Source organism: Asterias amurensis, chromosome 16 (assembly GCF_032118995.1).
Source record: "Asterias amurensis chromosome 16, ASM3211899v1".
NCBI classification, from domain to species: domain Eukaryota; kingdom Metazoa; phylum Echinodermata; class Asteroidea; order Forcipulatida; family Asteriidae; genus Asterias; species Asterias amurensis.
This window is the reverse complement of record NC_092663.1, coordinates 4216282-4240602: the sequence shown is the minus strand read 5'-3', so window position 1 is coordinate 4240602 and position 24321 is coordinate 4216282. Positions and strand designations below refer to the sequence as shown.

The 24321-nt window shown below is 40.3% G+C and overlaps 1 protein-coding gene across 4 annotated transcripts in view; it reads right to left on the bottom strand.

Annotated features, from left to right (window-relative positions):
- Window positions 1-24321, bottom strand: part of LOC139948994 (uncharacterized) — a 210612-nt gene that overhangs the window by 5671 nt on the left and 180620 nt on the right. For all 4 annotated transcript variants that reach the window (XM_071947379.1, XM_071947381.1, XM_071947380.1 and 1 more), the window contains 26 exons: window positions 22548-22709; window positions 22211-22387; window positions 21491-22102; window positions 21163-21354; window positions 20889-21050; window positions 19283-19504; window positions 16869-17030; window positions 16532-16708; window positions 15812-16423; window positions 15484-15675; window positions 15210-15371; window positions 13604-13825; window positions 11190-11351; window positions 10853-11029; window positions 10133-10744; window positions 9805-9996; window positions 9531-9692; window positions 7925-8146; window positions 5511-5672; window positions 5174-5350; window positions 4454-5065; window positions 4126-4317; window positions 3852-4013; window positions 2794-2970; window positions 1700-1759; window positions 732-791 (listed from right to left, as the gene is read on the bottom strand). In XM_071947379.1, the coding sequence (XP_071803480.1) occupies window positions 732-791; window positions 1700-1759; window positions 2794-2970; window positions 3852-4013; window positions 4126-4317; window positions 4454-5065; window positions 5174-5350; window positions 5511-5672; window positions 7925-8146; window positions 9531-9692; window positions 9805-9996; window positions 10133-10744; window positions 10853-11029; window positions 11190-11351; window positions 13604-13825; window positions 15210-15371; window positions 15484-15675; window positions 15812-16423; window positions 16532-16708; window positions 16869-17030; window positions 19283-19504; window positions 20889-21050; window positions 21163-21354; window positions 21491-22102; window positions 22211-22387; window positions 22548-22709 (6183 nt within the window). The remainder of the gene's footprint in view (window positions 1-731; window positions 792-1699; window positions 1760-2793; window positions 2971-3851; window positions 4014-4125; window positions 4318-4453; window positions 5066-5173; window positions 5351-5510; window positions 5673-7924; window positions 8147-9530; window positions 9693-9804; window positions 9997-10132; window positions 10745-10852; window positions 11030-11189; window positions 11352-13603; window positions 13826-15209; window positions 15372-15483; window positions 15676-15811; window positions 16424-16531; window positions 16709-16868; window positions 17031-19282; window positions 19505-20888; window positions 21051-21162; window positions 21355-21490; window positions 22103-22210; window positions 22388-22547; window positions 22710-24321) is intronic.

The following is a 24321-nucleotide window of genomic DNA, read 5'->3' as shown; positions in this document are numbered from 1 at the left end:
AGAAAAAGACCCAGTTCAGAACAGAACTGGTCCTACGAAAAAGACACGGTTCAGAACAGAACTGGTTCTGAGAAGACCGGGTTAAGAACAAAACTGGTTCTGAGAAGACCAGGTAAAGAACAGAACTGGTTCTGAGAAGACCTGGTTCAGAACTAAATTTGTTCTAAAAAGAACCAGTTCAGAATAGAACTGGTTCTGAAAAGACCCGGTACAGAACAGAACTGGTTCTAAAAAGACTTAGTTCAGAACAGAACTGGTTCTGAGAAGACCTGGTTCAGGACAGAACTGGCTCTACAAAGACCCAGTTCAGAACAGAACTGGTTCTAAGAAAAAGACCCGGTGCAGAACAGAACTGGTTCTAAGAAAAAGATCCGGTTCAGTTTAGAACTGGTTCAGAACAGAACTGGTTCTGAGAAGACCTGGTTCTGAGAAGACCCAGTTCAGAACAGAACTGGTTCTAAGAAAAAGACCCGGTTCGGAGCAGAACTGGTTCTAAGAAACATACCTGGTTCAGAACAGAACGGGTTCTGAGAAGACCGGGTTAAGAACAGAACTGGTTCTGAGAAGACCCAGTTCAGAACAGAACTGGTTCTGAAAAGACCCGGTTCAGAACAGAACTGGTTCTAAAAAGACTCAGTTCACAACAGAACTGGTTCTGAGAAGACCTGGTTCAGAACAAAACTGGTTAAAAAAAACACCTGGTTAGGCTTATCTTTGGTTCTAAAACTTACCTCCGTCGCCCGGTAAGGTGGTTTGAGTGATAGCTGTGGTTGTCCCCTCAGCAGTTGTGACTTTAGAAATTTAAATTCAAAATTACAAGTTATTACTTTTTAATAAGACTTGTGGTTGAAATAATGTATGGGACTCTTTCAGGACTGACAGCAAAACACTTTCCCCAATAATCCTGTGGAAAGATTCTGGACATCTCTGGTGGGATTCAAACCCACAACCTTTGTCGTTTAAGAGCAGGGGCCGATTTCACAAAGAGTTAGGACTAGTCCTAGGAAATATTCAAAACTTAAGGCTTGTCCCAAATTAAGACGAGTAATTCGTTCTAAAGACTAGTCTTGACTCTTTGATAAATCAACCCCAGGGATGTTTAACCAACTAGACCACCAAGATTGCTTGGTAGCTAGAGGCGGCAGTTTGAATCCTTTATTCTAGCTTAGCAAAGTTTGTTGATCAAATCCCACCCTAGTGATTTGCATGTGACTTATGCTTTCACAGACCTTGGGAAAGTACGGAGTATACAGTGCTGTAAGACCCTGGACACTATTAGTAGTTGTCAAAGACCAGTCTTCTCACTTGGTGTATCTCAAAATATATGCATAAAATAACAAACTGTGAAAATTTGAGCTCAATTGGTCGTCGAAGTTGCAAGATAATAATGAAAGAAAAAAACACCTTGTCACACGAAGTTGTGTGCTTTCAGATGCTTGATTTCGAGACCTCAAATTCTAAATCCGAGGTCTCGCAAAAAAAAAAATACCTGGGAAATTACTTCTTTCTCGTAAACTACTTCAGTTCAGAGGGAGCCGTTTCTTACAATGGTTTACACTGTCAACCTCTCCATATTACTCGTCACCAAGAAAGGTTTTATGCTAATAATTATTTTGAATAATTACCAATAGTGTCCACTGCCTTTAACATCTATTACAAAAAAGGGGAGAGATTAATTATTTTCTAGTATTAAACTCACTTGTAACAGTCTTTGTCGTTGTTTTGCCTACAGTTGTCGGTTGTTGTGTTGTTGTCAGCTCTTTAAGAAAAGAACGAAAATATTTAATTATTTTTGTTTCATTTTTATCACTGCACTTCTCAAAATTAAGTACAGGTTATCAAAACAACAGAAACAATGGCAAAATGTTAAGTGGGAAATATAAAGTGGAAAATTAATTATCAAATTCCTATAACTAAAAGGTTCAGCCTACCCTTATACAGTTGAAAGAATTCAATAAAATATTTTAGTTATTAATAGTATTAACAATAATAAACCAATGATGAGGAGTAGTAGTGGCCAAATCAACCTAATAAAAAGATGCTTAAAGCTAACAGATTGAACTTAAAGCCATTGGACCCTTTCGGTAAAAAAAAAGAAAAAACGAGTTCATAGATTTACAATAACTTACAGGGTTTACAGAAGGTAGTGGTGAAATACTTCTTTTGAAATATTATTCCATGAAATGCTTTACTTTTTGAGAAAACAGTAAAACAATATCAATTCTTGTTAACGAGAATTACAGATTTATTTTAAACACATGTCATTACACGGCGAAACGCGCGACTCCGATGACCAATTAAGCCCAAATTTTCACAGGTTTGTTAATTGATATAGAAGTTGTGATACACGAAGTATGGGCCTTGGAAAATACTGTTTACCGAAAGGGTCCAATGGCTTTAAAAAATGCAATTTGTATACAAATGACGAAATACATGTATAAGTAACAAATTAACAATACTGAAAAATGTGCATTTCAGTACAGATTAAAAAATGGACCACAATTGAATTATGAGATCTACTCCTTAACATAGCACCTGTGTAATGGTGTACAGGGTGCTGTGGCACAATATGCTGCCAATCCAGCCAGGAACACCAGGTGTGAACCCCTTCCCTTTTTGATAAGTGCACTGGGTTCTTTTACATGCATACACAACACAAGGGACCAACAGCTTTATGTCCCACCCGAAGGACGAAGCAATGGTTAAGTGTCTTGCTTAATGACACAAAAGTGTCACATGCGAGGATTCGAACCCACACTCTGCTGATCCGAAACACCAGAAATAAAAATTTACCTGCGGTGGTCGGGACCTCTGTGGTAGTCACTGTTGTTGTTTCCTCTGTGGTTGTTGCCTCAGGGGTCGTCACGGTAACAGTTGTTGATACGACTTCCTTGGTAGTTGTTGGTTTTTCAGTTGACGTTGGAACGGCAGTCGTTTTTTCGGTTGTGACGACAGTCGTTGTTGCTTCCTCTGTTTTACAAACCAAGACAAATGCAAAATTGATTAATGAAAAAGAATGAAAACAAATTGCATATGAATGAGAAGAATAAACTTTCTGTACCGAGTAGAAAAGAAAATGTAGAGCAATTGTCTGTAGGTATTTCTCTCCATTTGTTAAAGACACTGGACACTATAAGTAACTGTCAAAGACCAGCCCTTTCACTATGTGTATCTCACCGTATGAACAAAATAACAAACCTGAGTAAACTTGAACTCAATAGGTCGTCGAAACTGCGAGATAGTATCATAAAATAAAATAAAAAACCTCTTGTCACCCGAAGTTGTGTGCATTCAAGATCAGATGCTTGATTTCGAGACCTCAAAATCTATATCTGAGGTCTCAAAATCAAATTCAAATACTTTAGTGGAAAATAATTTCTTTTTAAAAAACTACGTTACTTCAGAGAGAGCCGTTTCTCACAATGTTTTATACTGTATTGCTCGTTACCATAAGTAAGTTTTTAATGCATTTTGTTTCCCAGTAATTACCAATAGTGTCCAGTGCCTTTAAGGGAATGTTTCTGTTTAACTTAGGAGTTATCATAGCTGTTGTAATGAAAAGAACCCAGTGCACTTTTCGAAAAGAGAAGGGGTTCTCCCCGGTGTTCCTGGCTGTGGCTGCTGTATGCGCCGTAGCACCTTGTAAACCCTTATAAGGTGCTAAATAATTGGGTTTAAAAACTCACCACTGCATTAACCTATCTTTCTGAAAGTTTGTTTATACTCAGCGCCTTGAATACCTTGTTTGGTAGATACGTGCGCTATATAAGACTTTGATATTATTATTATTATCATCTAATGTTAATGCCGATAATGAAATAAACAAAACATAGTCCTCAAAAGTTAATCACCTGTTGTTGTCTCCACAATGATTATCTCTGTGGTGGTTGCCTCAGGGGAGGTTGTCACAATTGTTGTGGTAACTTCCTCAGTTGTTGTAGAAGGGACAGAAGTTGTAGGTGCTGCAGTGATTGTCACACGAGTGGTAGTTGCTTCAGTAGTTGTTGGGGCTTCTGGAAAAACAGATGATTATGTATAACAGGTGAAATCAGACCTTGGGATGGGGCAATGGTAAGTATTTTGACTTTGTTCCAAGTGTATTAAAGCGAATAACTTCAATCTTACCTGTAGTTGTTGGCTGTGTAGTGGTGCGTACAGTAGTTGTCTCCTCAGTAGTTGTTGCTTCTGGAGTGGTGGTTTGTACAGCAGTGGTAGTGATCACCTCAGTGGTTGTAGGTGTGCCTGTAGTTGTGGGTGCGGCTGTGATTTCACGTGTAGTGCTGACAGTAGAACTGAACACCTCCGTGCTGGTAGAAACTGAAATTTAAAACGCCACACAAATGTGAAAAGCAGGCATTTGTTCTCTTAAAGATGAGGAGGAAAAATCTTAACTGAGATAATTTACATGAATATTTCCCTATCATTTAAAAGTTAGCTTGAAGATTGGAATTACCTGTCTCTTCACAGCCGTTGAAGACTATTTTATAACTTGAATCAGGATTTGGTTTAACAAGGTATACTTTCAGTCTTGTTATGAATGGCAAGCTTGATGGTAAAGAGATTTTGGTGTCAGTGTTTCCGATAAAGATGTTTGAATTTGCTTCATTGGCAAGTGGTAGGTATTTAGCACGGTCACTTGGCTGAAACTCAAAGGCAATGGTGACTTCCTCAGACACTCCTTCTTCATTTGTGACAATTACAGATGTAACTGTACTTCTTGGGTCGAAGGTCACAATCAAGTGTGATCCCTCATGAGGATAACGAGTGGTTTTTGAAGGACTGTCTGGTTTCCACCATTGATCGGGTGTAACCGGTGAAGAGCTGTCAGAATTTCCTCTTGAGATTGTCACTTTGTCATAATCATCAAGGTCCTCAGCACATTCTTCAGGTGTGGTTGACGGGCCAGCTGTGGAGGTCACAGTGGTTATCTCTTTTGTAGTTGTTTCTGGAGAAATTGTCACAACCGTTGTGCTGACTTCCTCAGTTGTTGTAGAACGGGCAGAAGTTGTAGGTGCTGCAGTGGTTGTCACACGAGTGGTAGTTGCTTCAGTAGTTGTTGGGGCTTCTGGAAAAACAGATAATTATAACAGGTGAAATCAGACCCTGGGATGGGGCAATGGCAAGTATTTTGACTTTGTTCCAAGTGTATTAAAGAGAACAACTTCAATCTTACCTGTAGTTGTTGGCTGTGTAGTGGTGCGTACAGTAGTTGTCTCCTCAGTAGTTGTTGCTTCTGGAGTGGTGGTTTGTACAGCAGTGGTAGTGATCACCTCAGTGGTTGTAGGTGTGCCTGTAGTTGTGGGTGCGGCTGTGATTTCACGTGTAGTTACAGCAGTTGTAGTCGCTTCGCCTACGATGTTAATTAAATTGTAAAAATGACTTTACTAACTGGTATTTCTGCAAAGCTTGCCTTATACATGTATAAACACAAGAGGGCAACAAATCTGTCCAGACAATTAATGAACTTTAAACTTTTTTACAATGTAGGTCTAGGAATATTGACATTTTACCTGTTGTTGTCTCCACAATGATTGTCTCTGTGGTGGTTGCCTCAGGGGAGGTTGTCACAATTGTTGTGCTGACTTTTTCAGTCGTTGAAGGAGGACCAGAAGTTGTAGGTGCTTCAGTTGTTGTCACACGAGTGGTACTCTCTATGGTTGTTGTTGGCGCTTCTGGAAGTCACAAAACAGTTTTTAAATTGGTTACTCTACCGGGGTTTGAAAAGTCATTATTACTCTCAAATGAACAGCCAACCAGCATCAATATGTTATGTTCTTGTGTACGTAGAAAGAATGAAAAATGTAGAGGATGCAAGGAGGCGGAGGGCATCAAAGCGACTCTATCATGATGTAAATAAAGCTGTTAAAACTTCTTTATTACTTGGATGCCCTGGCTGCCGCTTCCCAGGTTGTATCGTAATTTGTGTGAGATCCCTGGCAATATGGTAACGGTTGCATGGCTTCCGACTGGCTGCCAAGAACAAAGATATTGACAAAATAGAGACACCGCCAATATAGCATAGATAGCTCAGTTGGTAGAGCGCCGGCATGTTGGTTCGGAAACCGTTGGTTCGAATCCCACTCTAGTAAAATCTTTGTTCAACCCCAAAATCATTTAAAAATTTACCCAGTCAATTTCACTATAGACCATTTGACCTTTGTTTACAATAAGTGTGACCTTGTACATTCTTTAAGTATTCATGGCAGGCACTGTACTACACAGATCCTATGGGAAAGTTTACATTTTGTGTCGTAATTTCCACATAAACAAAAAGTTATGAAAGTAAAAGCTGGACAAGTTTGGAGATGTGCCCCCTTTCATCATATCAAAAGTTTATAAGAATTAGACAGTGCAATCTCCATAAAATATAAGATTTTATATTTTCTTCCATTGAGCTGTGTACAAATCATGCCTGCAGGAAGTCCGGGCTCTGTGGCTCTTTTGTAAACATGTGATGTCACAGGTCACATCGTCTATAATAGTAAGACATTTGTAAGGCGCCAAATGCGAACAAGACAGCTACTCTTACCACAGCCAAGGAACCACACATTAATAATTCAGTGTCTTGCCTAAAAACACAAGAAACTTTGTCGATAAACCCAGGATTTCAATCAACAGGCAACCCACACATTCGTTCATCTGCAGATAACTCATTACGAGAAAGAAGCAAGAAAAGAACATCCTTTTCCTCTGGCAATTCACACCTGTTATCTATGGGTGCTTTGATTAGCTTCCCTGTGTCGACCCCAAGCTGCTCACTCGGGTGAGCCCCTGACAAGAGATAATCAAATGATCAAACGCCCACTCGTAGTGATACATGTATCATGCACCTGGGGCCAGCCCCCAAGTGACCCACTCCACAGGCAGGGCAGTTGAGGCTGACCGGAGTGAGCCCCTAGAATGACGTCAAAGCTATTTGAAAGTACCTGGGGCAGACCGGGGAAGCTATATGAACTACTATGTGTGTACATTTTAATTCTTTTTCCAAACACTTAAAGGCAGTGGACACTATTGGTAATTACTCAAAATGATTATTAGCATAAAACCTTACTTGGTGACGAGTAATGGGGATAGATAGATGGTATAAAACATTGTGAGAAACGGCTCCCTCTGAAGTAAAGTAGTTTTCACGAAAGAAGCAATTTTCCACGAATTTGATTTCAAGACCTCAGATTTAGAACTTGAGGTAGGTCTTGAAATCAACCATCTAAACGCACACAACTTCGTGTGACAAGGGTGTTTTTTCTTTCATTATTATCTCGCAAGTTCGATGACCGATTGAGCTCAAGTTTTCACAGGTTTGTTATTTTATGCATATGTTGAGATACACCTACTGTGAAGGCTAGTGTTGACAATTACCAATAGTGTCCACTGCCTTTAATTAATAAAAATAATAATGATGGACATTTCTAGTGCGCCATGTCTGTCAATGATGACACTCCTGGTGCAAAAAACAACAACTCTGCTAATACACAATGACACCAGACAACCAAAAGTTTGGAGGCTAAAGTTTGCGAAAAAGATATGTTTTGTGATGATTTTTGAATTTGGAACAAGTATCTGCTTTTCTGAGTTGAAGTGGGACGCTATTCCAAAGACATGGCCCGGCATGTGAAAAAACAGCGATCACCCCAGGAGTGCAGGCAACGTGGAACGTTCAGGAGCAAGTTGTTTGAGGAGCGGAGCTGTCTGGGAGGTTTGTACACATGGATTAAGTCATTGATTTTCAAGTCAATTGGATCTCAATTAGATCATGCACAAAATAGTATGGCTGCAGACTGCCCCAAAGTAATGCAAAGTAAACACACCCACTTTTGAAAAAGGACGTATACCTTCCAAGGTTTTGTGGCAAAACTTGGAAATTCATAATGGAGCTTTTGTATACTGTGATTGTTCAAACGAGTATCACAACAACGAGTTTTACCAGAAGTTGTTGCCGCTGTAGTGGTCGTCACAATTGTTGTGGCCTCTTTTGTCGTTCCCTGAGGAGTAGTTGTGTAAACAATGGTCGTAGAAGCTTCTTCAGTTGTTGTTGGAGCCTCTGTGGTTGTGACTTCGCCAGTCGTTGTTGGCGATGCAGTTGTGATAATTGTTGTTGCTCCAGTAGTCGTGGCTACAGTTGTCTCAACCTCAGTAGTTGAAGGAACTAAAAGAATAAATCATTTGAATTTTTCCCCTGATTATTTAAAGATACACAGTACTTTGAGATAAGACATTTGCTTGGTATTGTTTAACCCTTTAGCACGCACCCAACATTGAACATAATGTCACACGCTCCTTAGTGCGCTAGGAAAATTCAATCGATTTCCGGCCCTATCCAAAAAAACGTCGGATAACTGTCGGTGTGATTATTTTCTCGTGTTACAAGTTGAGTTTATTTTGTAGAGGATAAAATTATCTTTTGGATGATTGTCACAGTTGCTTTGTTTGTCTCACAAAATTCAAGCTTTCAGGTTGGAAACATAAGAGAGATACAAAAAAAATTGAAAACATTGTTTGCGTATCAAGTGAAGGTTTGTTTACGTGGAAAGTTGTGCACACAAGTTTTCTCAACTTTACTGTCGTCCGACAGGAAAACAAAGCTACGATAAGTGGTTGAAAATAATCACAACATACCTTGAGAAATGAAAATGAATGCCTCTGTTATCAACAGATACCTTCTGTACCTAAAATCTTTTGTAATTTTTTTTTTTTTTTTTTTGTAAAATCCTTTCAAATCGCGGTATTCCATGTGTAAAAACACCAGAAAGTTTGACGCGAAACAAGCTGGAGACTATCATTACTGTGTACATGCGCGCGTAGTACGTGGTACATTTCCTATACGATCCGGCTACACAGAGAAAACGTACAGCTACACACAGAGAAAAAGCACCCACTCATACATGCGTTGTTTGAGTATAAAATGACTTTCGACCTTTGAACCTTACGTCATTTTTTCTTATGTGGACCATGTGCTATTTTTAGACTGTTGACATCTTGAGATCGCGCTCTATCTACGGCTGTTTGCTGCGTTATAATCGCATGTGTATAACTCAAATAACACCAAGTCAAACTGCGCGGGCGCGTGCGGGCGGTATGCGTGGTCATACGCAGGGCGCCTCCGGGCGTTATGCGGGCTAAAGGGTTAAAGGCACTGGCCTAGGACACTATTGGTAATTATTCAAAATAACTGTTAGCATATAAAATTTACTTGGTATGTAACAAGCAATGGAGAGCTGTTGACAGAAACGGCTCTCACCTCTGAAGTAGCATACATGTAGTTTTTGAGAAAAATGTAATGTTCTACTTAAATATTTGAATTTGATTTCAAGACCTCATAATTAGATTTTGAGGTCTCGAAATCAACATCTGAAGGCACAGAACTTAGAGTGACAGTAGTGTTTTTTCTTCCATTATTATCTTGAAACTTCTACGACCAATTGAGTTCAAATTTACACAGGTTTTGTTATTTTATGCATATGTTGAGATACACCAAATGAGAAGACTGGTCTTTGACAATTACCAAAGGTGTCCAGTGGCTTTAAGCTTACCTGCAGTTGTGCTAACAGTGCTTATCTCTTTTGTAGTTGTTTCTGGAGAAATTGTCACAACCGTGGTGCTGACTTCCTCAGTTGTTGTAGAAGGGACAGAAGTTGTAGGTGCTGCAGTGATTGTCACACGAGTGGTAGTTGCTTCAGTAGTTGTTGGGGCTTCTGGAAAAACAGATGATTATGTATAACAGGTGAAATCAGACCTTGGGATGGGGCAATGGTAAGTATTTTGACTTTGTTCCAAGTGTATTAAAGCGAATAACTTCAATCTTACCTGTAGTTGTTGGCTGTGTAGTGGTGCGTACAGTAGTTGTCTCCTCAGTAGTTGTTGCTTCTGGAGTGGTGGTTTGTACAGCAGTGGTAGTGATCACCTCAGTGGTTGTAGGTGTGCCTGTAGTTGTGGGTGCGGCTGTGATTTCACGTGTAGTGCTGACAGTAGAACTGAACACCTCCGTGCTGGTAGAAACTGAAATTTAAAACGCCACACAAATGTGAAAAGCAGGCATTTGTTCTCTTAAAGATGAGGAGGAAAAATCTTAACTGAGATAATTTACATGAATATTTCCCTATCATTTAAAAGTTAGCTTGAAGATTGGAATTACCTGTCTCTTCACAGCCGTTGAAGACTATTTTATAACTTGAATCAGGATTTGGTTTAACAAGGTATACTTTCAGTCTTGTTATGAATGGCAAGCTTGATGGTAAAGAGATTTTGGTGTCAGTGTTTCCGATAAAGATGTTTGAATTTGCTTCATTGGCAAGTGGTAGGTATTTAGCACGGTCACTTGGCTGAAACTCAAAGGCAATGGTGACTTCCTCAGACACTCCTTCTTCATTTGTGACAATTACAGATGTAACTGTACTTCTTGGGTCGAAGGTCACAATCAAGTGTGATCCCTCATGAGGATAACGAGTGGTTTTTGAAGGACTGTCTGGTTTCCACCATTGATCGGGTGTAACCGGTGAAGAGCTGTCAGAATTTCCTCTTGAGACTGTCACTTTGTCATAATCATCAAGGTCCTCAGCACATTCTTCAGGTGTGGTTGACGGGCCAGCTGTGGAGGTCACAGTGGTTATCTCTTTTGTAGTTGTTTCTGGAGAAATTGTCACAACCGTGGTGCTGACTTCCTCAGTTGTTGTAGAACGGGCAGAAGTTGTAGGTGCTGCAGTGGTTGTCACACGAGTGGTAGTTGCTTCAGTAGTTGTTGGGGCTTCTGGAAAAACAGATAATTATAACAGGTGAAATCAGACCCTGGGATGGGGCAATGGCAAGTATTTTGACTTTGTTCCAAGTGTATTAAAGAGAACAACTTCAATCTTACCTGTAGTTGTTGGCTGTGTAGTGGTGCGTACAGTAGTTGTCTCCTCAGTAGTTGTTGCTTCTGGAGTGGTGGTTTGTACAGCAGTGGTAGTGATCACCTCAGTGGTTGTAGGTGTGCCTGTAGTTGTGGGTGCGGCTGTGATTTCACGTGTAGTTACAGCAGTTGTAGTCGCTTCGCCTACGATGTTAATTAAATTGTAAAAATGACTTTACTAACTGGTATTTCTGCAAAGCTTGCCTTATACATGTATAAACACAAGAGGGCAACAAATCTGTCCAGACAATTAATGAACTTTAAACTTTTTTACAATGTAGGTCTAGGAATATTGACATTTTACCTGTTGTTGTCTCCACAATGATTGTCTCTGTGGTGGTTGCCTCAGGGGAGGTTGTCACAATTGTTGTGCTGACTTTTTCAGTCGTTGAAGGAGGACCAGAAGTTGTAGGTGCTTCAGTTGTTGTCACACGAGTGGTACTCTCTATGGTTGTTGTTGGCGCTTCTGGAAGTCACAAAACAGTTTTTAAATTGGTTACTCTACCGGGGTTTGAAAAGTCATTATTACTCTCAAATGAACAGCCAACCAGCATCAATATGTTATGTTCTTGTGTACGTAGAAAGAATGAAAAATGTAGAGGATGCAAGGAGGCGGAGGGCATCAAAGCGACTCTATCATGATGTAAATAAAGCTGTTAAAACTTCTTTATTACTTGGATGCCCTGGCTGCCGCTTCCCAGGTTGTATCGTAATTTGTGTGAGATCCCTGGCAATATGGTAACGGTTGCATGGCTTCCGACTGGCTGCCAAGAACAAAGATATTGACAAAATAGAGACACCGCCAATATAGCATAGATAGCTCAGTTGGTAGAGCGCCGGCATGTTGGTTCGGAAACCGTTGGTTCGAATCCCACTCTAGTAAAATCTTTGTTCAACCCCAAAATCATTTAAAAATTTACCCAGTCAATTTCACTATAGACCATTTGACCTTTGTTTACAATAAGTGTGACCTTGTACATTCTTTAAGTATTCATGGCAGGCACTGTACTACACAGATCCTATGGGAAAGTTTACATTTTGTGTCGTAATTTCCACATAAACAAAAAGTTATGAAAGTAAAAGCTGGACAAGTTTGGAGATGTGCCCCCTTTCATCATATCAAAAGTTTATAAGAATTAGACAGTGCAATCTCCATAAAATATAAGATTTTATATTTTCTTCCATTGAGCTGTGTACAAATCATGCCTGCAGGAAGTCCGGGCTCTGTGGCTCTTTTGTAAACATGTGATGTCACAGGTCACATCGTCTATAATAGTAAGACATTTGTAAGGCGCCAAATGCGAACAAGACAGCTACTCTTACCACAGCCAAGGAACCACACATTAATAATTCAGTGTCTTGCCTAAAAACACAAGAAACTTTGTCGATAAACCCAGGATTTCAATCAACAGGCAACCCACACATTCGTTCATCTGCAGATAACTCATTACGAGAAAGAAGCAAGAAAAGAACATCCTTTTCCTCTGGCAATTCACACCTGTTATCTATGGGTGCTTTGATTAGCTTCCCTGTGTCGACCCCAAGCTGCTCACTCGGGTGAGCCCCTGACAAGAGATAATCAAATGATCAAACGCCCACTCGTAGTGATACATGTATCATGCACCTGGGGCCAGCCCCCAAGTGACCCACTCCACAGGCAGGGCAGTTGAGGCTGACCGGAGTGAGCCCCTAGAATGACGTCAAAGCTATTTGAAAGTACCTGGGGCAGACCGGGGAAGCTATATGAACTACTATGTGTGTACATTTTAATTCTTTTTCCAAACACTTAAAGGCAGTGGACACTATTGGTAATTACTCAAAATGATTATTAGCATAAAACCTTACTTGGTGACGAGTAATGGGGATAGATAGATGGTATAAAACATTGTGAGAAACGGCTCCCTCTGAAGTAAAGTAGTTTTCACGAAAGAAGCAATTTTCCACGAATTTGATTTCAAGACCTCAGATTTAGAACTTGAGGTAGGTCTTGAAATCAACCATCTAAACGCACACAACTTCGTGTGACAAGGGTGTTTTTTCTTTCATTATTATCTCGCAAGTTCGATGACCGATTGAGCTCAAGTTTTCACAGGTTTGTTATTTTATGCATATGTTGAGATACACCTACTGTGAAGGCTAGTGTTGACAATTACCAATAGTGTCCACTGCCTTTAATTAATAAAAATAATAATGATGGACATTTCTAGTGCGCCATGTCTGTCAATGATGACACTCCTGGTGCAAAAAACAACAACTCTGCTAATACACAATGACACCAGACAACCAAAAGTTTGGAGGCTAAAGTTTGCGAAAAAGATATGTTTTGTGATGATTTTTGAATTTGGAACAAGTATCTGCTTTTCTGAGTTGAAGTGGGACGCTATTCCAAAGACATGGCCCGGCATGTGAAAAAACAGCGATCACCCCAGGAGTGCAGGCAACGTGGAACGTTCAGGAGCAAGTTGTTTGAGGAGCGGAGCTGTCTGGGAGGTTTGTACACATGGATTAAGTCATTGATTTTCAAGTCAATTGGATCTCAATTAGATCATGCACAAAATAGTATGGCTGCAGACTGCCCCAAAGTAATGCAAAGTAAACACACCCACTTTTGAAAAAGGACGTATACCTTCCAAGGTTTTGTGGCAAAACTTGGAAATTCATAATGGAGCTTTTGTATACTGTGATTGTTCAAACGAGTATCACAACAACGAGTTTTACCAGAAGTTGTTGCCGCTGTAGTGGTCGTCACAATTGTTGTGGCCTCTTTTGTCGTTCCCTGAGGAGTAGTTGTGTAAACAATGGTCGTAGAAGCTTCTTCAGTTGTTGTTGGAGCCTCTGTGGTTGTGACTTCGCCAGTCGTTGTTGGCGATGCAGTTGTGATAATTGTTGTTGCTCCAGTAGTCGTGGCTACAGTTGTCTCAACCTCAGTAGTTGAAGGAACTAAAAGAATAAATCATTTGAATTTTTCCCCTGATTATTTAAAGATACACAGTACTTTGAGATAAGACATTTGCTTGGTATTGTTTAACCCTTTAGCACGCACCCAACATTGAACATAATGTCACACGCTCCTTAGTGCGCTAGGAAAATTCAATCGATTTCCGGCCCTATCCAAAAAAACGTCGGATAACTGTCGGTGTGATTATTTTCTCGTGTTACAAGTTGAGTTTATTTTGTAGAGGATAAAATTATCTTTTGGATGATTGTCACAGTTGCTTTGTTTGTCTCACAAAATTCAAGCTTTCAGGTTGGAAACATAAGAGAGATACAAAAAAAATTGAAAACATTGTTTGCGTATCAAGTGAAGGTTTGTTTACGTGGAAAGTTGTGCACACAAGTTTTCTCAACTTTACTGTCGTCCGACAGGAAAACAAAGCTACGATAAGTGGTTGAAAATAATCACAACATACCTTGAGAAATGAAAATGAATGCCTCTGTTATCAACAGATACCTTCTGTACCTAAAATCTTTTGTAATTTTTTTTTTTTTTTTTTTGTAAAATCCTTTCAAATCGCGGTATTCCATGTGTAAAAACACCAGAAAGTTTGACGCGAAACAAGCTGGAGACTATCATTACTGTGTACATGCGCGCGTAGTACGTGGTACATTTCCTATACGATCCGGCTACACAGAGAAAACGTACAGCTACACACAGAGAAAAAGCACCCACTCATACATGCGTTGTTTGAGTATAAAATGACTTTCGACCTTTGAACCTTACGTCATTTTTTCTTATGTGGACCATGTGCTATTTTTAGACTGTTGACATCTTGAGATCGCGCTCTATCTACGGCTGTTTGCTGCGTTATAATCGCATGTGTATAACTCAAATAACACCAAGTCAAACTGCGCGGGCGCGTGCGGGCGGTATGCGTGGTCATACGCAGGGCGCCTCCGGGCGTTATGCGGGCTAAAGGGTTAAAGGCACTGGCCTAGGACACTATTGGTAATTATTCAAAATAACTGTTAGCATATAAAATTTACTTGGTATGTAACAAGCAATGGAGAGCTGTTGACAGAAACGGCTCTCACCTCTGAAGTAGCATACATGTAGTTTTTGAGAAAAATGTAATGTTCTACTTAAATATTTGAATTTGATTTCAAGACCTCATAATTAGATTTTGAGGTCTCGAAATCAACATCTGAAGGCACAGAACTTAGAGTGACAGTAGTGTTTTTTCTTCCATTATTATCTTGAAACTTCTACGACCAATTGAGTTCAAATTTACACAGGTTTTGTTATTTTATGCATATGTTGAGATACACCAAATGAGAAGACTGGTCTTTGACAATTACCAAAGGTGTCCAGTGGCTTTAAGCTTACCTGCAGTTGTGCTAACAGTGCTTATCTCTTTTGTAGTTGTTTCTGGAGAAATTGTCACAACCGTGGTGCTGACTTCCTCAGTTGTTGTAGAAGGGACAGAAGTTGTAGGTGCTGCAGTGATTGTCACACGAGTGGTAGTTGCTTCAGTAGTTGTTGGGGCTTCTGGAAAAACAGATGATTATGTATAACAGGTGAAATCAGACCTTGGGATGGGGCAATGGTAAGTATTTTGACTTTGTTCCAAGTGTATTAAAGCGAATAACTTCAATCTTACCTGTAGTTGTTGGCTGTGTAGTGGTGCGTACAGTAGTTGTCTCCTCAGTAGTTGTTGCTTCTGGAGTGGTGGTTTGTACAGCAGTGGTAGTGATCACCTCAGTGGTTGTAGGTGTGCCTGTAGTTGTGGGTGCGGCTGTGATTTCACGTGTAGTGCTGACAGTAGAACTGAACACCTCCGTGCTGGTAGAAACTGAAATTTAAAACGCCACACAAATGTGAAAAGCAGGCATTTGTTCTCTTAAAGATGAGGAGGAAAAATCTTAACTGAGATAATTTACATGAATATTTCCCTATCATTTAAAAGTTAGCTTGAAGATTGGAATTACCTGTCTCTTCACAGCCGTTGAAGACTATTTTATAACTTGAATCAGGATTTGGTTTAACAAGGTATACTTTCAGTCTTGTTATGAATGGCAAGCTTGATGGTAAAGAGATTTTGGTGTCAGTGTTTCCGATAAAGATGTTTGAATTTGCTTCATTGGCAAGTGGTAGGTATTTAGCACGGTCACTTGGCTGAAACTCAAAGGCAATGGTGACTTCCTCAGACACTCCTTCTTCATTTGTGACAATTACAGATGTAACTGTACTTCTTGGGTCGAAGGTCACAATCAAGTGTGATCCCTCATGAGGATAACGAGTGGTTTTTGAAGGACTGTCTGGTTTCCACCATTGATCGGGTGTAACCGGTGAAGAGCTGTCAGAATTTCCTCTTGAGATTGTCACTTTGTCATAATCATCAAGGTCCTCAGCACATTCTTCAGGTGTGGTTGACGGGCCAGCTGTGGAGGTCACAGTGGTTATCTCTTTTGTAGTTGTTTCTGGAGAAATTGTCACAACCGTTGTGCTGACTTCCTCAGTTGTTGTAGAACGGGCAGAAGTTGTAGGTGCTGCAGTGGTTGTCACACGAGTGGTAGTTGCTTCAGTAGTTGTTGGGGCTTCTGGAAAAACAGATAATTATAACAGGTGAAATCAGACCCTGGGATGGGGCAATGGCAAGTATTTTGACTTTGTTCCAAGTGTATTAAAGAGAACAACTTCAATCTTACCTGTAGTTGTTGGCTGTGTAGTGGTGCGTACAGTAGTTGTCTCCTCAGTAGTTGTTGCTTCTGGAGTGGTGGTTTGTACAGCAGTGGTAGTGATCACCTCAGTGGTTGTAGGTGTGCCTGTAGTTGTGGGTGCGGCTGTGATTTCACGTGTAGTTACAGCAGTTGTAGTCGCTTCGCCTACGATGTTAATTAAATTGTAAAAATGACTTTACTAACTGGTATTTCTGCAAAGCTTGCCTTATACATGTATAAACACAAGAGGGCAACAAATCTGTCCAGACAATTAATGAACTTTAAACTTTTTTACAATGTAGGTCTAGGAATATTGACATTTTACCTGTTGTTGTCTCCACAATGATTGTCTCTGTGGTGGTTGCCTCAGGGGAGGTTGTCACAATTGTTGTGCTGACTTTTTCAGTCGTTGAAGGAGGACCAGAAGTTGTAGGTGCTTCAGTTGTTGTCACACGAGTGGTACTCTCTATGGTTGTTGTTGGCGCTTCTGGAAGTCACAAAACAGTTTTTAAATTGGTTACTCTACCGGGGTTTGAAAAGTCATTATTACTCTCAAATGAACAGCCAACCAGCATCAATATGTTATGTTCTTGTGTACGTAGAAAGAATGAAAAATGTAGAGGATGCAAGGAGGCGGAGGGCATCAAAGCGACTCTATCATGATGTAAATAAAGCTGTTAAAACTTCTTTATTACTTGGATGCCCTGGCTGCCGCTTCCCAGGTTGTATCGTAATTTGTGTGAGATCCCTGGCAATATGGTAACGGTTGCATGGCTTCCGACTGGCTGCCAAGAACAAAGATATTGACAAAATAGAGACACCGCCAATATAGCATAGATAGCTCAGTTGGTAGAGCGCCGGCATGTTGGTTCGGAAACCGTTGGTTCGAATCCCACTCTAGTAAAATCTTTGTTCAACCCCAAAATCATTTAAAAATTTACCCAGTCAATTTCACTATAGACCATTTGACCTTTGTTTACAATAAGTGTGACCTTGTACATTCTTTAAGTATTCATGGCAGGCACTGTACTACACAGATCCTATGGGAAAGTTTACATTTTGTGTCGTAATTTCCACATAAACAAAAAGTTATGAAAGTAAAAGCTGGACAAGTTTGGAGATGTGCCCCCTTTCATCATATCAAAAGTTTATAAGAATTAGACAGTGCAATCTCCATAAAATATAAGATTTTATATTTTCTTCCATTGAGCTGTGTACAAATCATGACTGCAGGAAGTCCGGGCTCTGTGGCTCTTTTGTAAACATGTGATGTCACAGGTCACATCGTCTATAATAGTAAGACATTTGTAAGGCGCCAAATGCGAACAAGACAGCTACTCTTACCACAGCCAAGGAACCACACATTAATAATTCAGTGTCTTGCCTAAAAACACAAGAAACTTTGTCGATAAACCCAGGATTTCAATCAACAGGCAACCCACACATTCGTTCATCTGCAGATAACTCATTACGAGAAAGAAGCAAGAAAAGAACATCCTTTTCCTCTGGCAATTCACACCTGTTATCTATGGGTGCTTTGATTAGCTTCCCTGTGTCGACCCCAAGCTGCTCACTCGGGTGAGCCCCTGACAAGAGATAATCAAATGATCAAACGCCCACTCGTAGTGATACATGTATCATGCACCTGGGGCCAGCCCCCAAGTGACCCACTCCACAGGCAGGGCAGTTGAGGCTGACCGGAGTGAGCCCCTAGAATGACGTCAAAGCTATTTGAAAGTACCTGGGGCAGACCGGGGAAGCTATATGAACTACTATGTGTGTACATTTTAATTCTTTTTCCAAACACTTAAAGGCAGTGGACACTATTGGTAATTACTCAAAATGATTATTAGCATAAAACCTTACTTGGTGACGAGTAATGGGGATAGATAGATGGTATAAAACATTGTGAGAAACGGCTCCCTCTGAAGTAAAGTAGTTTTCACGAAAGAAGCAATTTTCCACGAATTTGATTTCAAGACCTCAGATTTAGAACTTGAGGTAGGTCTTGAAATCAACCATCTAAACGCACACAACTTCGTGTGACAAGGGTGTTTTTTCTTTCATTATTATCTCGCAAGTTCGATGACCGATTGAGCTCAAGTTTTCACAGGTTTGTTATTTTATGCATATGTTGAGATACACCTACTGTGAAGGCTAGTGTTGACAATTACCAATAGTGTCCACTGCCTTTAATTAATAAAAATAATAATGATGGACATTTCTAGTGCGCCATGTCTGTCAATGATGACACTCCTGGTGCAAAAAACAACAACTCTGCTAATACACAATGACACCAGACAACCAAAAGTTTGGAGGCTAAAGTTTGCGAAAAAGATATGTTTTGTGATGATTTTTGAATTTGGAACAAGTATCTGCTTTTCTGAGTTGAAGTGGGACGCTATTCCAAAGACATGGCCCGGCATGTGAAAAAACAGCGATCACCCCAGGAGTGCAGGCAACGTGGAACGTTCAGGAGCAAGTTGTTTGAGGAGCGGAGCTGTCTGGGAGGTTTGTACACATGGATTAAGTCATTGATTTTCAAGTCAATTGGATCTCAATTAGATCATGCACAAAATAGTATGGCTGCAGACTGCCCCAAAGTAATGCAAAGTAAACACACCCACTTTTGAAAAAGGACGTATACCTTCCAAGGTTTTGTGGCAAAACTTGGAAATTCATAATGGAGCTTTTGTATACTGTGATTGTTCAAACGAGTATCACAACAACGAGTTTTACCAGAAGTTGTTGCCGCTGTAGTGGTCGTCACAATTGTTGTGGCCTCTTTTGTCGTTCCCTGAGGAGTAGTTGTGTAAACAATGGTCGTAGAAGCTTCTTCAGTTGTTGTTGGAGCCTCTGTGGTTGTGACTTCGCCAGTCGTTGTTGGCGATGCAGTTGTGATAATTGTTGTTGCTCCAGTAGTCGTGGCTACAGTTGTCTCAACCTCAGTAGTTGAAGGAACTAAAAGAATAAATCATTTGAATTTTTCCCCTGATTATTTAAAGATACACAGTACTTTGAGATAAGACATTTGCTTGGTATTGTTTAACCCTTTAGCACGCACGCAACATTGAACATAATGTCACACGCTCCTTAGTGCGCTAGGAAAATTCAATCGATTTCCGGCCCTATCCAAAAAAACGTCGGATAACTGTCGGTGTGATTATTTTCTCGTGTTACAAGTTGAGTTTATTTTGTAGAGGATAAAATTATCTTTTGGATGATTGTCACAGTTGCTTTGTTTGTCTCACAAAATTCAAGCTTTCAGGTTGGAAACATAAGAGAGATACAAAAAAAATTGAAAACATTGTTTGCGTATCAAGTGAAGGTTTGTTTACGTGGAAAGTTGTGCACACAAGTTTTCTCAACTTTACTGTCGTCCGACAGGAAAACAAAGCTACGATAAGTGGTTGAAAATAATCACAACATACCTTGAGAAATGAAAATGAATGCCTCTGTTATCAACAGATACCTTCTGTACCTAAAATCTTTTGTAATTTTTTTTTTTTTTTTTTTGTAAAATCCTTTCAAATCGCGGTATTCCATGTGTAAAAACACCAGAAAGTTTGACGCGAAACAAGCTGGAGACTATCATTACTGTGTACATGCGCGCGTAGTACGTGGTACATTTCCTATACGATCCGGCTACACAGAGAAAACGTACAGCTACACACAGAGAAAAAGCACCCACTCATACATGCGTTGTTTGAGTATAAAATGACTTTCGACCTTTGAACCTTACGTCATTTTTTCTTATGTGGACCATGTGCTATTTTTAGACTGTTGACATCTTGAGATCGCGCTCTATCTACGGCTGTTTGCTGCGTTATAATCGCATGTGTATAACTCAAATAACACCAAGTCAAACTGCGCGGGCGCGTGCGGGCGGTATGCGTGGTCATACGCAGGGCGCCTCCGGGCGTTATGCGGGCTAAAGGGTTAAAGGCACTGGCCTAGGACACTATTGGTAATTATTCAAAATAACTGTTAGCATATAAAATTTACTTGGTATGTAACAAGCAATGGAGAGCTGTTGACAGAAACGGCTCTCACCTCTGAAGTAGCATACATGTAGTTTTTGAGAAAAATGTAATGTTCTACTTAAATATTTGAATTTGATTTCAAGACCTCATAATTAGATTTTGAGGTCTCGAAATCAACATCTGAAGGCACAGAACTTAGAGTGACAGTAGTGTTTTTTCTTCCATTATTATCTTGAAACTTCTACGACCAATTGAGTTCAAATTTACACAGGTTTTGTTATTTTATGCATATGTTGAGATACACCAAATGAGAAGACTGGTCTTTGACAATTACCAAAGGTGTCCAGTGGCTTTAAGCTTACCTGCAGTTGTGCTAACAGTGCTTATCTCTTTTGTAGTTGTTTCTGGAGAAATTGTCACAACCGTGGTGCTGACTTCCTCAGTTGTTGTAGAAGGGACAGAAGTTGTAGGTGCTGCAGTGATTGTCACACGAGTGGTAGTTGCTTCAGTAGTTGTTGGGGCTTCTGGAAAAACAGATGATTATGTATAACAGGTGAAATCAGACCTTGGGATGGGGCAATGGTAAGTATTTTGACTTTGTTCCAAGTGTATTAAAGCGAATAACTTCAATCTTACCTGTAGTTGTTGGCTGTGTAGTGGTGCGTACAGTAGTTGTCTCCTCAGTAGTTGTTGCTTCTGGAGTGGTGGTTTGTACAGCAGTGGTAGTGATCACCTCAGTGGTTGTAGGTGTGCCTGTAGTTGTGGGTGCGGCTGTGATTTCACGTGTAGTGCTGACAGTAGAACTGAACACCTCCGTGCTGGTAGAAACTGAAATTTAAAACGCCACACAAATGTGAAAAGCAGGCATTTGTTCTCTTAAAGATGAGGAGGAAAAATCTTAACTGAGATAATTTACATGAATATTTCCCTATCATTTAAAAGTTAGCTTGAAGATTGGAATTACCTGTCTCTTCACAGCCGTTGAAGACTATTTTATAACTTGAATCAGGATTTGGTTTAACAAGGTATACTTTCAGTCTTGTTATGAATGGCAAGCTTGATGGTAAAGAGATTTTGGTGTCAGTGTTTCCGATAAAGATGTTTGAATTTGCTTCATTGGCAAGTGGTAGGTATTTAGCACGGTCACTTGGCTGAAACTCAAAGGCAATGGTGACTTCCTCAGACACTCCTTCTTCATTTGTGACAATTACAGATGTAACTGTACTTCTTGGGTCGAAGGTCACAATCAAGTGTGATCCCTCATGAGGATAACGAGTGGTTTTTGAAGGACTGTCTGGTTTCCACCATTGATCGGGTGTAACCGGTGAAGAGCTGTCAGAATTTCCTCTTGAGATTGTCACTTTGTCATAATCATCAAGGTCCTCAGCACATTCTTCAGGTGTGGTTGACGGGCCAGCTGTGGAGGTCACAGTGGTTATCTCTTTTGTAGTTGTTTCTGGAGAAATTGTCACAACCGTTGTGCTGACTTCCTCAGTTGTTGTAGAACGGGCAGAAGTTGTAGGTGCTGCAGTGGTTGTCACACGAGTGGTAGTTGCTTCAGTAGTTGTTGGGGCTTCTGGAAAAACAGATAATTATAACAGGTGAAATCAGACCCTGGGATGGGGCAATGGCAAGTATTTTGACTTTGTTCCAAGTGTATTAAAGAGAACAACTTCAATCTTACCTGTAGTTGTTGGCTGTGTAGTGGTGCGTACAGTAGTTGTCTCCTCAGTAGTTGTTGCTTCTGGAGTGGTGGTTTGTACAGCAGTGGTAGTGATCACCTCAGTGGTTGTAGGTGTGCCTGTAGTTGTGGGTGCGGCTGTGATTTCACGTGTAGTTACAGCAGTTGTAGTCGCTTCGCCTACGATGTTAATTAAATTGTAAAAATGACTTTACTAACTGGTATTTCTGCAAAGCTTGCCTTATACATGTATAAACACAAGAGGGCAACAAATCTGTCCAGACAATTAATGAACTTTAAAATTTTTTACAATGTAGGTCTAGGAATATTGACATTTTACCTGTTGTTGTCTCCACAATGATTGTCTCTGTGGTGGTTGCCTCAGGGGAGGTTGTCACAATTGTTGTGCTGACTTTTTCAGTCGTTGAAGGAGGACCAGAAGTTGTAGGTGCTTCAGTTGTTGTCACACGAGTGGTACTCTCTATGGTTGTTGTTGGCGCTTCTGGAAGTCACAAAACAGTTTTTAAATTGGTTACTCTACCGGGGTTTGAAAAGTCATTATTACTCTCAAATGAACAGCCAACCAGCATCAATATGTTATGTTCTTGTGTACGTAGAAAGAATGAAAAATGTAGAGGATGCAAGGAGGCGGAGGGCATCAAAGCGACTCTATCATGATGTAAATAAAGCTGTTAAAACTTCTTTATTACTTGGATGCCCTGGCTGCCGCTTCCCAGGTTGTATCGTAATTTGTGTGAGATCCCTGGCAATATGGTAACGGTTGCATGGCTTCCGACTGGCTGCCAAGAACAAAGATATTGACAAAATAGAGACACCGCCAATATAGCATAGATAGTTCAGTTGGTAGAGCGCCGGCATGTTGGTTCGGAAACCGTTGGTTCGAATCCCACTCTAGTAAAATCTTTGTTCAACCCCAAAATCATTTAAAAATTTACCCAGTCAATTTCACTATAGACCATTTGACCTTTGTTTACAATAAGTGTGACCTTGTACATTCTTTAAGTATTCATGGCAGGCACTGTACTACACAGATCCTATGGGAAAGTTTACATTTTGTGTCGTAATTTCCACATAAACAAAAAGTTATGAAAGTAAAAGCTGGACAAGTTTGGAGATGTGCCCCCTTTCATCATATCAAAAGTTTATAAGAATTAGACAGTGCAATCTCCATAAAATATAAGATTTTATATTTTCTTCCATTGAGCTGTGTACAAATCATGACTGCAGGAAGTCCGGGCTCTGTGGCTCTTTTGTAAACATGTGATGTCACAGGTCACATCGTCTATAATAGTAAGACATTTGTAAGGCGCCAAATGCGAACAAGACAGCTACTCTTACCACAGCCAAGGAACCACACATTAATAATTCAGTGTCTTGCCTAAAAACACAAGAAACTTTGTCGATAAACCCAGGATTTCAATCAACAGGCAACCCACACATTCGTTCATCTGCAGATAACTCATTACGAGAAAGAAGCAAGAAAAGAACATCCTTTTCCTCTGGCAATTCACACCTGTTATCTATGGGTGCTTTGATTAGCTTCCCTGTGTCGACCCCAAGCTGCTCACTCGGGTGAGCCCCTGACAAGAGATAATCAAATGATCAAACGCCCACTCGTAGTGATACATGTATCATGCACCTGGGGCCAGCCCCCAAGTGACCCACTCCACAGGCAGGGCAGTTGAGGCTGACCGGAGTGAGCCCCTAGAATGACGTCAAAGCTATTTGAAAGTACCTGGGGCAGACCGGGGAAGCTATATGAACTACTATGTGTGTACATTTTAATTCTTTTTCCAAACACTTAAAGGCAGTGGACACTATTGGTAATTACTCAAAATGATTATTAGCATAAAACCTTACTTGGTGACGAGTAATGGGGATAGATAGATGGTATAAAACATTGTGAGAAACGGCTCCCTCTGAAGTAAAGTAGTTTTCACGAAAGAAGCAATTTTCCACGAATTTGATTTCAAGACCTCAGATTTAGAACTTGAGGTAGGTCTTGAAATCAACCATCTAAACGCACACAACTTCGTGTGACAAGGGTGTTTTTTCTTTCATTATTATCTCGCAAGTTCGATGACCGATTGAGC